The 17,446-nt window shown below is 44.4% G+C and overlaps 1 protein-coding gene across 1 annotated transcript in view; it reads left to right on the top strand.

The window, feature by feature from the left end:
- The window catches only part of LOC133399661 (transmembrane protein 132D), a 32,573-nt gene that overhangs the window by 9,187 nt on the left and 5,940 nt on the right, over positions 1–17,446 (top strand). The window contains 5 exon segments of the mRNA XM_061671362.1: positions 4,981–5,118; positions 9,499–9,685; positions 11,894–12,037; positions 16,317–16,522; positions 16,714–16,963. Of these exon segments, the coding sequence (XP_061527346.1) occupies positions 4,981–5,118; positions 9,499–9,685; positions 11,894–12,037; positions 16,317–16,522; positions 16,714–16,963 (925 nt within the window).

Genomic DNA, 17,446 nt, shown 5'->3' on the forward strand with positions numbered 1-17,446 from the left:
CAACCAAAATAATAAACATATGTATATATTTTTTTCAAACTTGAAAATGGAATACATTTAAAGATTTTTTTTTTTTTTTTTAAAAAGTAGTCATACCAATTCATTTGGCATGACATCCTCAATAGTTCCACTTCTTTCTTGGTACTTTTGGTCCTTTTTGATCACGCAATAATTTGTCACGCTCGTACAGCTTTGACTTAAAGTAAGGAAGGCATCACAGTCGTATGGCATGATGTGTGAGTGATCTCTTCCAGCAAGAAGCCTCATCCTTTGCAGTCTCTGTGACAAATTTACAAGCATTTTTAGTGCCATCTGGCAGCAGCGTTGGCATCAACTGGTTCTCAACCCGCTAAACTGCTCCATAAGTACGATAAGCACGTTGCTGATAGCTGGCCGTCGGAACTGGTTAAACACTGGACATTTGCCCGCATAAATGATTGCATCGGTTCGTGACTGTCTACTTGGCTGGCCCAGCAGTGATGCATTCACAAAACCAGAGACACAAATAATTGATGGAGATGTGAGAATCGTTACAAACCCACTGCAGCGTCTTGAAATTAGCCTCGGTGAAAATTAAAAAAATGCTTTTAGAGCATCTGTACAAAGATATCTTGTATTCAGTTGCATTTCATTTAAAAAAAAAAAAATATTGGCACTGGTGCTGTTCTATTTATTTTTTCTTTTAACGTATTCTTTTATCTATCTATCTCTCTCTCTCTCTCTCTCTCTCTCTCTGGACAATTTATTGTCAGTAATTTATTATACTGTACTATAGACCCCCACATACTCTTGGTTTGGCACCCATGGATTGACCCATTCGTGGATATTTTTCTTTTTTTAATTTCATTAAAATACATTTTTTACAATTCTTTTTTCATTTTTCTCTTCATTTTTTTTTGGAAGCAACCCCTAAAACGGTTATTGGCTGTTTATTCCCACTCGTGGTCCCAAACCCCCACAAATGGTGGGGGTCCACTGTATATCTGAAATAACATTTCATCTCACAGTAAATGCACCAAAGGAAAAATTGCTGGATGAGAAGGCCCATTATGTTGCGTAAAACACGTAAAACATTGTGTGAGGTTTATTGAGAATTAGAGTCGATCAGTCGAACAGAACAAAGTTTCCAGAGGGGAGAGAGAAACGAAGGCAAAAGACAAAGCGCTAATTGTAAACAGGATGAGAAAAGTAAGTCATTACATGACCTACGAGAATGAAACATGAAATATGAGTGTTGCATGGAGGCTGTAGCGCTGCACCCTGTGAGGGAAGGACAGGACAAGATGGAACAGGACGAGGACAGGAGAAGACGCATGCGGGACCGGGGTCGTGAACCCGGCTGGACAACTGAAGTGTGGCGGGATTGACTATGTCAATTATAAAAGTCTATAGGACTACAGGAGAGTATGAGTGAGGGGATACACAAGCGATTTGCATATTCATGAGTTATTTGTCGCAATATGTGCGTAACCCCACACCCGGCGAAAGAGTCCCGGGGGGGTGTGCCTGCGGACGCACGCAAGTGAATTGACGCCGTTTTGCATGCACAAAGACTGACAGAAGTGTCCCTTAATTTCTGTGCCCGATACCGTGGAGGCCGAGGACCCCACTCCATCAATCGAGGGGCGGGATCGAGCCCGGGGGTCCGCCCGAGAGCAGCCCGGCGGACGGGACGCGTCCCGCTCCGAGGGTCTCGGGCCGGTCCGCCGGACCCGCCGAGGCGCCCCGACGACCGGCCACCCGGTGGGGGCCGCGGGGACCCGATGCCCCCCCCTCCGGCCAGGGAAACAGCACAGACGTGCTGAATGCCGGTCCGACACCCACACCCTGCCGACCCCATTCCGGTCCGCCGGTAACCCTTTGATATGCATATGTGCCCAGATGTGATGAGTGAGGAAAAATATATACAGTGAGTGATGTGAGCGTGTGCTAAGTGAGTGAGCACATGATGTATGGGCTTTTTCAAAATGAAGTATGTGAGAAGATGAAGAGTATATACAGTAGTAGGCGAAACAAGGTGCCACTCACGCCTTGCCTGGTCAGAAGTGAGATGGATGGCAGGTGCAGCACCTGAGAGCTGTTTTTCTGCACGCAGCGTCAGCTTCAGTCTCCATGGCCGTCCATCTCGCCTGCCGCCTCCTCGGGGCCGGCTAACCGACGCCGTGGACACTGCTTCCTACTCCCCACCGCTCATAAAAAAAAAAAAAACTCCTCAAATCACAGGGGATTTTATTCTTCCCAGGGAGAGAGAAAAGGGGGAAAAGGGCGGATAAGTCTTCTTGTTGCTGTCGCTTTTTATTAGTTAAATCCTGTTCCTTTGGGCTTAATACGCAGCTATGCCTGGCTTGAATGCCATCTTGGTTTTCTTATTCCCACATTGGCTCTAACATGCTATGAAAATGGCAAGAAAGCAGTTTTTAAAGCAAACACAAATAAATATAACAATACTTGAGTAAAGTCAATTCTCTCACAGGAAGCTCTATTTAGATACTTAGCCAAATATCCACTTTATCATTATTGTATAGTCTGAATAAATTCTTTTAGTTTACATTTGTATCCAAATAATTTTGGTGGCAGAATTTGCATTTCCCACAGACATAGCATGTGGATTCTGATTGGTGGTGCAAAAAGGTGGAGGAACAGTAAGAAAGATGGAGGCATGCACTGGAAAGCAGAGGAATGAAGATTAGTCAAAGTAAGACAGAATATATGTGCATGAATGAGAGGGGTGGAGGGGGAAGAGTGAGGCTTACAGGGAGAAGAGATAGCAAGGGTGGAGGACTCGAAATACTTGGGGTCAACCGTCCAGAGCAATGGTGAGTGTGGTCAGGAAGTGAAGAAACGGGTCCAAGCAGGTTGGAACGGGTGGAGGAAGGTCTCAGGTGTGTCGTGTGACAGAAGAGTCTCTGCTAGGATGAAGGGCAAAGTTTATAAAACAGTGGTGACGCCAGCCATGATGGACGGATTAGAAACATTGGCACTGAAGAGACGACAGGGAACAGAGCTGGAGGTGGTGGAAATGAAGATGTTGAGGTTCGCTCTCGGAGTGACCGGGTTGGATACAGTTAGAAATGAGTTCATCGGAGGGACGGCCGAGGTTCGATGTTTTGGCGAGAAAGTTTGAGAGAGAGCAGACTCGGATGGTTTGGACACGTCCGGAGGAGAAATAGTGAGCATATTGGTAGAAGGATGATGAGGATGGAGCTGCCAGGCAAGAGAGCGAGAGGAAGACCAAAGAGAAGGTTGATGGATGTCGTGAGTGAAGACATGAGGGCAGTTGGTGTTGGAGAGGAGGATGCAGGAGGTAGCCTTCCATGGAAAAGGATGGCGCGCTGTGGCGACCCCTAACGGGACGAGCCCAAAGGAAAAGAAGAAGTCGTCTGACAATTTGGAACTGCAACAGTTTGTGGTCTAAAGAATCGAAGAGGTTTTTTAGCTACCTTTATGCAGTTGCTATATCCGCTGGGGAGTATTATTTTGCTTCATATAAAACTGGTATCATAACAGGACTAAGAATATTCACAGAAAGGTCTAATTCTCCCATTAACCATAATATATAACGGCCTTAGTTTCATTAGAATATTGTCCAAATATTAATTCACTTAAATTGTATTTAGTTTCCCCCAACTACTGCCGACAAGAACTGTAACAACAGTTACACTATTCATACAAACAGTCAGGGTTCAAATAAAAACAAATACTGTGTGAGAAACACATTTTGTGTGTGCGTGCGTGCGTGCGTGTGTCTTGTGATTAGGAACGGTAATACCCAGCGGCGTTGCTTGGAGGAACATATTTTATAACTCTGCAATTTGAAGGCGAGTATTGAGAGTCAAACTTTTGTCAGGAGCAGCCACCAAAGAGATTCGTCCAAACATTGTACTACATCACAGTATGTGGTTGATAAGAAAAAAGTGTTTATTGGAAAAAGGTTACCACTGTAATAAAATGACTGACGTCAACCCGCTTCTTCTAATGTCGCGATTGAATCACCTCTGTATCAATTATGAAATCCACATATTGGCTCCGGTTTCCCGTGAGCCGCTAAAAACCAAGCCGGCCCACTGCGGTCTTTTAGGAAAGTGAAGCCCGAGCAGAGGCGGTCGTGAAGCGGAAGCAGGCGGCATCATTTCGCTGTTGCTACAGCAGAAGCCTGCATGCCGAGATTGCTCGCCACTCGAGACTTCCTTCAGAGTGCAGTAAAGCTGAACATGGTGTCACACACACACAAACACGCAAGTGTGCACAGAAACATCTGCAGGTTATGTTGAATATTTTAAATTGAGAGAGAATGTGTTGTCAAGGAGTACTGTCTCTTCTCCTCGTTCCTTTAGCTGGACTTGTTCCAGCCGTACATGAAGCATAATTGCCGTCGCTTCGAGAGTCGTAATCGGAGTCGATGAGCCATTGTCGGAAAGATTCCAGGATCAACCGTGCAGATGAAAGCCAAGAAGAATTCCAGGACGCGGCGGCTTTGGACCTTACCGAGTCTTTTGGGGGTTGCGCCAAAGACGTCAACCTGGATATGAAAGTCGCTTCCTTTGTGTTGGAAGCTTCGTTAACATATCGATTCTTTGTGTTGATGCAAAGACTTCATTAGTGCACGCGTCCCTTTGCCTTATTAGCTTGATTGTAAAATTGGTAGAACAATATATCCTGCTGCAAATTGCTTTTTAGCGGAAACAAACTACATATTGGATCATATCATGAATGATGAATGAAGGATGAATGATTCCACGCATGGATGAGCAGGAAGAGAGTTTTGTTTTTTTTTTTTTGCTTCTTCGCCTGCAGGTGTCACATCGGATTACATTTTGCTTATGGCATTGATAAAAGTGTCATTTTAATGTAATAACACAGTCTAAATGGTCAGTTACTTCTTTGTATTTCACTGGCTCTCAACAGGGGACATTTTTATTTACCACGTTCTTGACCTTTCCATTTTTTATTTGTATTTTTTATTTTTTTGTACCTTTACAGAGCGACAATAACGAATGGCGTGACCTTTCGTGCGGCAACAACAAGTAACGCTTTACTGTGGGACATCACACCGGACACGGGCGCAGATGGAGCCATCTCGGTGTTTTGTCAGAGGAAGGCTGCCATAGCGGGAAAAAGGCAAGTTTGTCGACGTTTCACATTCTGCTTCAATATCTGTGAGCGCCTTCATCAGTTAAAATTGCAATTGTCTAAATAAACAAACACTTCAAGAGTCCAAAGGAAACGTGGGAAGAGCTGTTGTGAGGTGTCTGGCTTTTAAAAGCGGTTCTGGTACTGTTGCGCATCTTTTGTTCGTCGTTTGTTGTTTTGTTTGTTGGCAGCTGAGGAGTAAAAGACAAAACACCTGAGAGTCAAGCGCCAAAAAACGTACCGTGTCCCAAGACGCAATCGGCTTAGCCTCTACGAGCACCCGGTGGCCGAAGGTGCTGAAAAGTGTCAACACTGTATGGAGCTACTTCCTCTTCAACCTTTTGCCAGCACAAACCTCAATCATACTCTCAGCAAACTGCTTCAAAATAAGTAATTCATGTTCACCAACAAAAATGACACGTGTGTGTTGTTTGAACATCTTCCAAGTGGTACTTAATGAGCCTTCAAACCTCACTAAATGGGTCTCCGGCTGTCACATCCACTTGCAGGTTCTGTTGAGCGCAGCCACTCCAGTCAAAAACACATGAATATTTGTGTCTTTGTATCATTATTCTTATTTCTTTTCATGGGATATGTTTTTCATACCATAATACCAGATGTGGCCATAACTAGATCTGCAGTCTTGGTACAAATCAGGAAGAAGATGAACAAATGGTCACCAACCAAATGCTCTGTAATGTGAATGACGTTGAGCATATTGTTGTTGTCCTGCGTGTACAGTATTCACATTTTTGATTCAAGCCTCCGAGTATTCCCCTAAAAGAGATCAACTCAAACTGCAAGATTAATTCTGCCTCCGGGAAATACTTGCAAAAGTGAAGCTCTAATCTGTGCATGGAGGGAAAAGACAAACGCGCAGGAAGCCAAAAGAATAAGAATGTGCAAGACTTTGTACCTTGAAAGGAATATGAAAAGATGCAATTATAGCAATAAATCTTGTTTGTCAATCAGATTTCTCCAGGTCATACTAACGGCGACAACATGCTTTTACTAAATATTATCAGATCTTTTCTCCTGTTATTGATTTGACCTCATTATGTTGTTTTCACTATTCAGCACAGATCAAATAAAACAACAACAAAAACATTGTTCACCACACCTTCTTTATTGGTTAACATACAGTATTTTTCATAGCGACTAATCTCTTCTTTAATGTCATGAAACCAACAGAACCCCTGCAGAGTTCGTCCACCGTCACTCCACATATGCAGAATTCCCTTGACTTTCTTTTTGTTTTGAATGCATTTGCTGTATCCTTGTATTTAAAGCGTATTTATCCCGCGTGACAGTAATTTGAGTTTATTGTTACGGTCAGCGACTCACAGACCATAAACAAGATGCTTGTGCGACAAGCTTCAAAGAATAGAACGTGAATAGAGCAGCCTCATCCCGTCTTACACATTTGTGTTAATGCATACTTAAGGGGATAGATGCACGCTTATGTCAAGTCAAAAGCTTTTCTTGTTTTGATATGTCATTAGAATGGCACGGTCTTTTAATAGCAGGTCTCGGTGCAATATGTTGAGATTATTCAATTATTTTAAGTCCCTGCTTTTGCTTGACTTAAGTCAAATACAATAGATCACAGAGTGAGAAGAAAGGAGAGACGCAGCTTTGCAGTTGTTGTTGTTGTTGAGTTTGCGACTAATGGCGGATTAACAAATGATCACTGGTGTTTTTCATATTGCTGTTACTGTAATGTAGGCCAACGGCCAGTATGTAGCCTGTCGAGAGTTCATTTGGTGAATTAAACAATGTTGTGGGTCACATTTTTATGATGTGATTGTTAAGTAGGTTCGGGGTCAGTGTGGATTAATAAAAAATGTAAGAAATAAAGATTTTTCAAGGGTCCCTGTCCCCCCTGTCACTAATTGCAGTGATCTTTTTTCCCAAACGACCATCGACTTCATTTGCATGAGGCTTTGGTATGTGCATGCAGCCATGCAGTGTTTTCAACTAAACTACATTTTTTTCTCATTCGTTGTTTGTACTGAAATGAATCACACAATGGGAACTCTGGCCACACGAGAAAATTGAATCCACAGCCAAGTCACCATTCAGGCAGACATCCTTTCTTGAGAAGCTATTATACAACCCCAACTCCAATGAAGTTGGGACGTTGCGTTAAACATAAATAAAAACAAATCATCTTCAACCGATATTTAATTGGATACACGACAAAGACAAAATATTTCATGTTGAAATTGATCAACTTGATTGTTTTTAGTAAATAATCGTTAACTTAGAATTTTATGGCTGCAACACGTTTACCACTGTGTCACATCACCTTTTCTTTGAACAACGTTCAATAAACGTTTGGGAACTGAGGACACTCATTGTTGAAGCTTTGTAGGTGCTCGATGTACAGCTTCATCTGTTCAACAGTCCGGGGTCTCCGTTGTCGTATTTGACGCTTCATAACGCGCCACACATTTTCAATGGGAGACAGGTCTGGAGTGCAGGCAGGCCAGTCTAGTACACGCACTCTTTTACTCTGAAGCCACGCTGTTGAAACATGTGCAGAATGTGGTTTGACATTGTCTTTCTGAAATAAGCAGGGGCGTCCATGAAAAAGACGTTGCTTGGATGGCAGCATGTTTCTCCAAAACCTGTATGTACCTTTCAGCTTTAATGGTGCCTTCACAGATCACCACAGTATTTACCTTTGCACAAACCCAGCAATCCCCTGAAGAAATTGAATGTTGACATTTATTGCAGCTTATAAACGCAAACTAAAACAAGCAGACATTCCAACAGCTTCTTGCCAATAAATTTCAAGAGGCTAAGTGACTGTCCGTTGTGTGTTTTAATGTTTTTATGTCTCAAAAGTATTTTTTTGTTGTTGTCAAAATGGCTGTCTATTGTTGTACTAAAGCGGCTCCAACTACCGGAGACAAATTCCTTGTTTTTGAAAATACTTGGCGAATAAAGAGGATTCCGATTCTGATCATGCTTAAATTCAGACCACTGATCCCGTCTGAATGCATATAGCAATTATTATCATTTTCCTGCACTTAATTAAAGATGATCCTTTTCGTCACACAGCGCATTATATTGAGTCATTTTACTTTTATTGACTGCAATGTAATTGATTGTATAGTGCAAGTTTTCCCCAGAATTTAGTTTTCATCTTAAAGACCCAAATTAGAAATGTGGTTCCTCAGGACTTTGAAAAAAGTTGAAAAAAATACAGTGCAACATTAGCTGTACACACATTCGTTCAATTCGTGATGAAGAACACAACAGGCATTGATTTACAGTATAGTAAACATGAATTTGTCTTGACCTAAAACCTGGTCTCTGCTTGGCAATGAATAAAATAACAGAGAGTACATTTTACTCTGACTGTCAGCGACCCAATAAAATATAAATTACGTTCCAGTCTGAGAGCAAAGCCAGGCCAAAGATTAAAAGTGCAGAATGTACTCCTACGAAATCATTACATGCTTACTCAACCGCGGATATCTAAATAGGAACGTGCCGAGGAATTCCTGATGATAACACACGTCTGTGGACAAACAACATAACTGATTCCAAAATAGACATACAGGCCTGTTTCTGTTGCTGCACCGTCGCAACCGAGGAAACAAAATCAATCTCCAAAACAAAGTCCTGTGCAAAACCACTCGCGGCGTTGTTGAAATGACTGACCGAAATGATTTCAAATAGAATCGAAAATGGGGATCGCCAACCTTTTTGAAACTGAGAACTACCTCTTGGGTACTGATTTATGCGAAGGGCTCAGCTTGATACAAACTTCTGAAATAACAGATTTGCTTCATATTATTGAGGGATAAAACATAGCATCAGCTTTACTTGTCTCTCCAGACGCTATGGTTTGGTCATGTGCTACAATACTGACATTTGAACTATTCTCGATTAGGGTCATTACCAAATGTACACCGATGCAAGTGTGATTTAAAAAGAAATAGCAATGAAAAAAATGTTCGACCGTGTTGGTGACCCCTGTTGAAGTAAAACAATACATAGTAGGAAAGGATTTGGATAAAGTTGGAGATACAGGAATAGATTTTCACCCTTTCACATCCCTCTGGCATCGATGGAAGTGACGTGCAAAAAAACCATCATGGAAACGTAGGTTTGCTTGTCACCCTCCATGAACCACGAATAGCCTGCAAAGTAACGAGTGGATGGACAAACACAAAAAGGATTTTTTTTTAAATGGTGGAGCTCTGTGCTTTATTCAGTTCCATTCAAACTATATGTACAGTCAATTGCTGAAAAACAAAATAATAATAATAATTCCAGCAATGATCTAAGATGATTTTCTGCAATGCTGTCATAATCAAAATGCCAAGCTAACAAGATGCTTGGTTCCCCCCGCAGGCTTGAAGGCAATCTGCTGGAGGTGCTTCAAATGGATTTTGAGGTGGATGAGCTGAGCAGTCCCGCCGACAGTCAGGTCATCGTATGGAAGTTGGAGCTCCAATCCAAAAATGTGGCCAAGACGGAAGGAGCTATGAGGATCTACACCACTCAGAGAGACTTTGTCGGCCTGGCCCCTCTTATAACGGTGAGTCGGCATCAGCTTGCACGTCACGTTATGAACCGGTGTTGGTATTACTGACAATAACGTTCCGGATAATTCTAAAGCTCGGATTGCGTCCTTTGAGCGTCAGTGCGTGAAAATATGAAATGCACTTTGCTCTGATCCATTCCTGTCTGGCTGACGATGTTCAGCAAATGGCTTCTATTTTAAGCAAAGAATGACCTTGTGTTGTTGACTGACAGCCCGCTGATGTCTTTCTTCTGTGTTCAGACATGAACTAATGTGGTCATCCTCTCCTTCGCTACCTGATTCACATGCCTCTATTTTTGCGGGCCTTGATCATTCTACCTCCATCCATTTTCTGAGCCGCTTCTCCTCACTAGGGTCGCGGGCGTGCTGGAGCCCATCCCAGCCGTCATCGGGCAGGAGGCTGACGCTCAAACCAGGAGGCTGACGCCACCGGCCACCGTGCCGCCCATTCTACCCCTATAATTGAAAATAATCATCATCACAATAACAATAACTCCAATAACTTTATATCGTGCCAGCCGGCACGGTGGATGACTGGTTAGAGCGTCTGCCTCACAGTTCTGAGGACCGGGGTTCAATCCCCGGCCCCGCCTGTGTGGAGTTTGCATGTTCTCCCCGTGCCTGCGTGGCTTTTCTCCGGGCGCTCCGGTTTCCTCCCACATCCCAAAAACATGCACGGTAGGTTCATTGCAGTCTCTAAATTGCCCGTAGGTGTGAATGTGAGTGCGAATGGTTGTTTGTTTATGTGTGTCCTGCGATTGGTCGGCAACCGGTTCGGGGTGTACCCCGCCTCCTGCCCGATGATAGCTGGGATAGGCTCCGGCACGCCCGCGACCTTAGTGAGGGGAAGCGGCTCAGAAAATGGATGAATGGATGGATATATCGTGCCAGAGAAGGATGAGTGTCACAGTGTGCCATTTCTTCTGTCACGTGTCAGCCAATCATGTTCTTGAACCGGACTTATTTGTCTTTGACCATAGAGGCTCACATTCATATTGCTTTGTACTGTAATAATGCTGAGGGGCCTGAAGTTACGAGGACAGGTTATCCCTATTTGTGAATTTGACATAGCCCATATCTAGAAGTTGAAGAAGAAGAAGAAGAGTTGAGTCGAAGTTGACCTCGGGCAATGGAGAAAACATGAGATTTACTTCTCAATACTCTAATATACTCGACATTGCCAAATGGCACACAGTTACTGGGTTTACATTTGCTTTTGAACAATATTGTAATGCCAGTCAAAAGAAAAAAAAGAAAGACAAGTGACTTCTCCCTCATTTAGACCCGTTTTACAGTTGAGAGAAAAGCATCCATCTGCTTTATTCTGTCCTCTGAGGGAATTTTATGAGAGCCGTTAGGGATATTATTCAGGATTAGCTCTCACGCTTACTATTGATTTGAGCATTGAAGTCGTGTAAATGAGAGCATTTGAGTAGTGTAAATGAGAGCAAGACTCGTGCGTATGAGAGTGTTTGAGTCGTCCCTATGAGAGCCTTTGAGTAGTTTGTGTGTGTGTGTGTGTGTGTGTGTGTGTGTGTGTGTGTGTGAAAGCATTTGAAGAGTAAGCGGGAGAGCTAATCCTGAATAATGTCCCTAACGGCCCATCATAGAATTTCACCGGTCACGCTCCACTACTCTCAAACTGTCATGCACACGTGCGCGCTTACACACACATGCACGCACACACACGCGCTACACAACTTCCTTGTGATTTTACACAAGACACACGGTCATCTGCTTCAATCTGATTATTTGTGGCTGCACACAAGCATGCGCCTCGTGCGTATTATTCTGTGAGAAATTAACAAGAGCTATTACCTCGAAATGTACCGGGTGCGCCCTTTTAACTGCATTGCAATTCCCGCGACAATTGAATGTGATGAGGGATTCTGTTGACAAGCCAAAGTGTTAAAACACAAAGAAAACGGGCTCTTCTACAAAACATCAAGAGGTACGCTAAGGTCCCGCACATGTTCTGATGGCTTGTATGACGTCCTCCATAATGACCATCTCATTGGAATACATGAAGTATTGCGATAAAACCCCAAAAGCCAAAGAAAAAGCAGAACACAAACATGACGTGACAGAAATACATACATTTTTATGCACACTAAAATGGAGTGTCCACTAGTCTGCTCTGACTTTTTTCTTGAAAATGTCGACTTGAACCAACAACAGACTTGCGTATTGCTTCGATTGCAGGACCCTGACGTCCTGAACACCGCAGTCCTGACCGGCAAGAAGGTGGCGGTGCCTGTAAGAACAGTCGCTGTGGAAGAGGACGGCCGGCTCACCGATGTTTCGGAATATACGGAATGCAGCTCTACTGATGAAGATGCTCTCAAGGTACTGGATGCTTCACTCGCAGATACAATACACATTACACTCCTTGATTAAAACTTTGTATTTTTTATTTTAATCAAGGCTATAGTTTAAAGTGTTTTCTTCGATGACACAAAACTCTGCACACGACAAAAGAAGGTTTTGTACACAGGCAGTGTTGGGGAGTAACCAATGGCATGAAACAAGATTACATCATTCAGTTGCAAAATGTATGCAATTGTAATCCATTACATTACCGCGAGAAAATGTGTAATGAAGTTACAGTTACTGCTGTAAATTGATTTGTGTATTTACAATTAATCCTGTTTTGTTATCAGTTTATTATTTATTATGCTTTTAATCCACTTTCGAGAGGAAACATCCGATGGCCCAAAGTAATCAAATGTAATTAGTTATATTACTTTGAGAAAATAATTGAAATAGTGACACGGCTATTCCATTTTCAACAGGGTAACTTGTAATTGCACCCAAGTCCATTTCCAAAGTCATCTTCCCGACACTGTTCACAGGAGTGGTGGGCCATGTGTGTGACAGCAAGCACAAATGGAGACAAATACGTTCGACCAAAGTCACCCGTTCTCGCCATCTCTTTCCCACTCAGCAAAACAAAGCGTCAGTGGGGCTTCAACAGCGTCACCCATCAATCTCGTCCTCCATGAAGAGCCGCTGAGCTAAATCGCTCAGCACCAATGACCTCGCAGTCTGCCGCGCGGCTCTCGTCCTGTGACTTTTCCCTTCTGTCCTGTGAACCTGGGCATGGCTGACTGGCAAAAGCTAGCTTTTTTCCAGGCCTGTGGGGTCTCAGGATGTAAAAGTGTACATTCAAGAAGTACAATGGACTCCAGTCTAAAGCGAGCATACTGTACATTTTCATCATAAAATATGTTCCAGAACTTAGGCATACAATATGGAGGACTGCCTCCTCCAACAGACTTTTGTTTTTATCCAATGTGAGCTTCGCTAAAGGAGCTTTGTTTTTTTCGACGTACACAAAACAACTCATTCTCTAAAATGTCATTCACAATAAGGTTTCAGTCTACGTTAATGAGCACTTTTTCCTTGCCGAGATAATCCATCTACCTGCCAGGTGTGTCTTATCGAGATGCCAATTAGACAACAGGATTGTTGCACAGTTGTGCCTCAGGCTGCCCACAATAAAAGGCCTCTCCAAAATGTGCAGTTTCATAATTTGGGCTGCGTCACAAAACCACTCAAGTGGCAAAAGGCACCTCACGGGTTGACGAGATCTGATGAGTTGATGAGTTCTTGAAGGCTCTGGCTGTTGTAGGTGCAGTCGGGGTAGTGAGGGGGTTCGGCAACTTCAGTATCTTGTCTCTACTTTTGGTTCTGACGGCTGCATCCATCTCCAGCTTTCACTGGAGCGGTTCCTATCCGAGTGTAAAGCGACCTGGATGAAAATCAGCACCTTCAAATCTGAGGCCATGGTCCGCTGTCAGAAGAGGGTGGCGCGCCCTCTACGGGTCGGGGATGAGATCCTGCAACCAATTGGAGGAGTTCAAGTATCTCGGGGTCTTGGTCACAAGTGAGGGAAGAACGGAACGGGAGATCGACAGGCGGATCGGTGCGGCGTCTGCAGCGACGCGGACTTTGTATCGGTCCGTTGTGGTAAAGAAGGAGCTAAGCCGAAAGGCGAAGCTCTCGATTTACCGGTCGATCTACGTTCCTACCCTCACCTCTGGTCACCAGCTGTGGGTCGTGACCGAAAGAACGAGATCCCGGATACGAGCGACCGAAATGAGTTTCCGCCACAGGATGTCCGGGCTCTCCCTTAGAAAACGGGTGAGAAGCTCGGTCGTCCGGGAGGGGCGCAGAGGAGAGCCGCTGCTCCTCCGCATCGAGAGGAGCCAGATGAGGCGGCTGGGGCATCTGATTCGGACGCCTCCCCGGTGAGGTGTTCCGGGCACGTTCCGCCGGGAGGAGACCCCGGGGACGACCCAGGCCAGCCGAGAGACGAACGCCTCGGGATCCCCCCGGAAGAGCTGGATGAAGTGGCTGGGGAGAGGGAAGTCTAGGCTTCCCTGTTTCAGCTGCTGCCCCCACAACCTGACCTCAGATAAGCGGCGATGGATGGATGGATGGATGGATGGATGGATGGACGGATGGTGAACTGCACCCTGAGACGGTTTCGGGCACATTGTGCAGAAATTCTTTGGTTTTGGGGACCGATTGTTGTGTGTGTGTGTCTGTATGGCTGATCTCAGATGATCTTGGAGGTGAAGATGCTGAATGTGGAGGTCCTGGGCTGACGTGGTTACACATGATCTGCAGTGGCGAAGCAAGTTGGACGGACGGTGGACCCCCGCATGCTCGCCACTAATCACATCTTGATATGCCACACCTGTAAAGTGGATGGATTATCTCGGCAAATACAGCAAAGACGTGCTCACTAACGTAGATTTGGACAGATTTGTAAACATTATATTTGAGAGAAATAGGCCTTTTGTGGACAGAAAGTCTTGGATTTGAGTTCCCTCATGAAAAATGGGAGCAAAAAATAAGTGTTGCGTTTCTATTTTGGTACTACTGTATTTTATGATGGGATTTACTGATGACTATGGCTTGTGATATACAGTACGTGACGTGAAAAAAGGAGGCGCTCTGCGCAGTCAATCATCCTACACGGATTGTTGTTTGTAAGACGAGCGGAGCTCTCAGTTGACTAGCTGGCCAGACAGCGGCTTCAGTTTACAACATTCCTTTTAATCTTCTAATTCGAACAGATTAAATGGATATCTTTTTTCTTCCTTGGAGTCTTATTTTTGCTGCGGATTGGCAACATTTGGGTTTGATATCAAAAGACGAATATGAGACTGGAGATCAACATTTCATCTTTTGTACAATATGTTTTTGTCAGGTCAGCACTGAAGAACCGATACTTCAGTAAAAGGTTGTTGACTTGTGTGACAAGTCAGGATCTTTATGTTGTTACTCATCAATGTATCAAGGCTGAACTTCATTTGCCCAGTTGCTAAAGTTGACTTCCTAATAGAATAATAGAACCTGCTTTAAATCCTTAGATTATATTTGCAGAAGAAACGACGGTCATAATTATCAGTGAAAGCAGTCTGTCTGTACTGCCTCATGAAAAGAAGATTCAATTTAAAACAAATTTCGATTTGTGACACAAAAAACCCGCTGGGTGCTGTTATTGTTGACGGAATGAAATTGGGACCGAGGAGAGTGGGCGGCTGCCGCATTAAAATGTATGCCATCTAAAATGATCTTTTGAAGTGTTATTTGAACATACTGTCGCTCGCAGTTCAGTTTAAGCGTGAAGCCGATGGTCTCGTTCAAACGCAGAAATGAACAATGTGTGTCCGAATGCGGGTGAACAGATGATGGCGTTCACAATGCATTCAAATACGAGGACTGCGTACAGATTGAAACGCTTAACAACAACTCCACTCTTGTCTATGATCCACGTTTGCATTTGGAATTCTCCATCGCTGCCACACTGTAAATGGGCTGTTTGGATTGAATTCATGCATGAGATTATTTGTCAGGAAGTGAGGCCACGACAGGATGACGCATAGCGACGGGGTCATTTCAAAGCTTGAGCTGCGGACACGGGTGCGGGACGATTCTGAAATGCACTGATGATCCTCTCCAAAATAGCATGTGCACATGGTTGCACATCGTGCTGCATTCGTGCAAATAAGAGTCCGATTTGCTATTTGTATTCCTCCTTAGGCTATCAGTCAAAGTCACCTTATTTTTTTTCCACTCCTGTGTGCATTTCCAGAGGCTGGTGACTGAATCTAAATGCGGCCTTATAGTGATCAAGTTTGTCGCCAGCGCTGGCTGTTGTGAGGACCAACGGAAAGCTCCTGCTTCAAGTTTTAGCTTAGCCATCTTTCTGTAGTAGCTTAATCTGGCCAAGGTCCCTTTTGAAATGATCGTGTGATGAATGCACTTGGCTGTGAAGGACTGTTGTTGTGCGCCGTACCACATGATAGTTTGATTAACATAAAATTGCAATGCCGCGTCTTCCTAAAGCTTTGGAGCGGTGGTCACCACAGTAGTTTATTGTTTGTCACTACGGTAACACATGCAGCGCGAAACTACCTCAAGGACATTTGTCGTGGGGAGAAGCGACCATTTGTGAGACGATTTGATGATGTTCGTCACTCGGTAAATGACAAACATAACCCTCATTGACAACCCGATTCCAACTGCAGATGCAGCGAGTTCACACAAATTAAAAGAAACAATTAAGGACATTAAAATGATAAAGTACCCCCGCATGTGTCTTCCTCTGCAGGTCTCGGACAGGTGTGACTATGTTTTTGTCAATGGCAAGGAGAAAAAAGGCAAAGTCAAGATGGTGGTGAACTTCACCTACAGCTACCTCAGTGCTCAACTTGAGCTGAATGTGTGGATGCCGCGACTCCCCCTCCAGATTGAGGTGTCGGACTCAGAGCTGAGCCAAATCAAAAGCTGGAGGATCCCTATACTAACTTCCAAGAGGTGGGTCACACATTTGTGTCCGTGAAAGTCAACCTTGTGTGCCCTCAAAACCATTCATTTCTCCAATCCGAATCCTCTCAGTGATATGCTTTTGCTTGCATTGCATAATACTCTCTCTGATCCAATCAGACAGAAACAGGGTTGCCCGACGAGTCCAATATCTAACAGGTGGTGTGTTTTCTATGTCTCAGATCCGTGGATGAAAAGAAGGCAAAGGGCTGCACGTTGCAGTTTCAGCACGCTCTGGTGCGTGTGCTAACCCACTTTGTGGCCGAGCAGGCGGACCCTCGGGACCCTAAAGCCTATTTCCTGGGCTCTGACTGGCAGGTGGACGTAACAAGACTGGTTAGATATTTTATGAAGGTGGAAGATCCCCGTGTGGCGAGGCTGCAGGCGGGGAGGGTGCTATCAGGCCGCGACATCGGGACCACTGCCGTCCAGGTAACTAAGCATGAGCATCAAATCAATAAAATGAGAACCCCCGGGGATGGAAAAGAGAACACACGAGCACTGCGTGAGGATTGGGTCTGACCTGTCTGTCAAGGTCAGCAAGAACAGAGTAAACTGCATTTCAGTATTGTGACAAGCTGACTGCTATTGGAACACCTTTTTGCTGGGAAATATGGTGCAACACAGTGGCAAAGCCCACTTAGCCAATGTTGGATTCGTTCTTCCATTCCGCTTTATCCTCACGCGGGTGGCGGGCGTGCTGGAGCCTAGCCCAGCTATCTTTGAGGCGAGAGGCGGGGTGCACCCCGAACCGGTTGCCAGCCAATCGGAGGGCACGTAGAAACAAACAACCGTTCGCACTCACGTTCACACCTACGGGCAATTTAGATTCTTCAATCAAGCTACCGCGCATGTTTTGGGGATGTGGGAGGAAAGCGGAGTGCCCGGAGAAAAGTCACGCAGGCACGGGGAGAA

The sequence above is a fragment of the Phycodurus eques genome, chromosome 3, assembly GCF_024500275.1.
Source record: "Phycodurus eques isolate BA_2022a chromosome 3, UOR_Pequ_1.1, whole genome shotgun sequence".
NCBI lineage: Eukaryota > Metazoa > Chordata > Actinopteri > Syngnathiformes > Syngnathidae > Phycodurus > Phycodurus eques.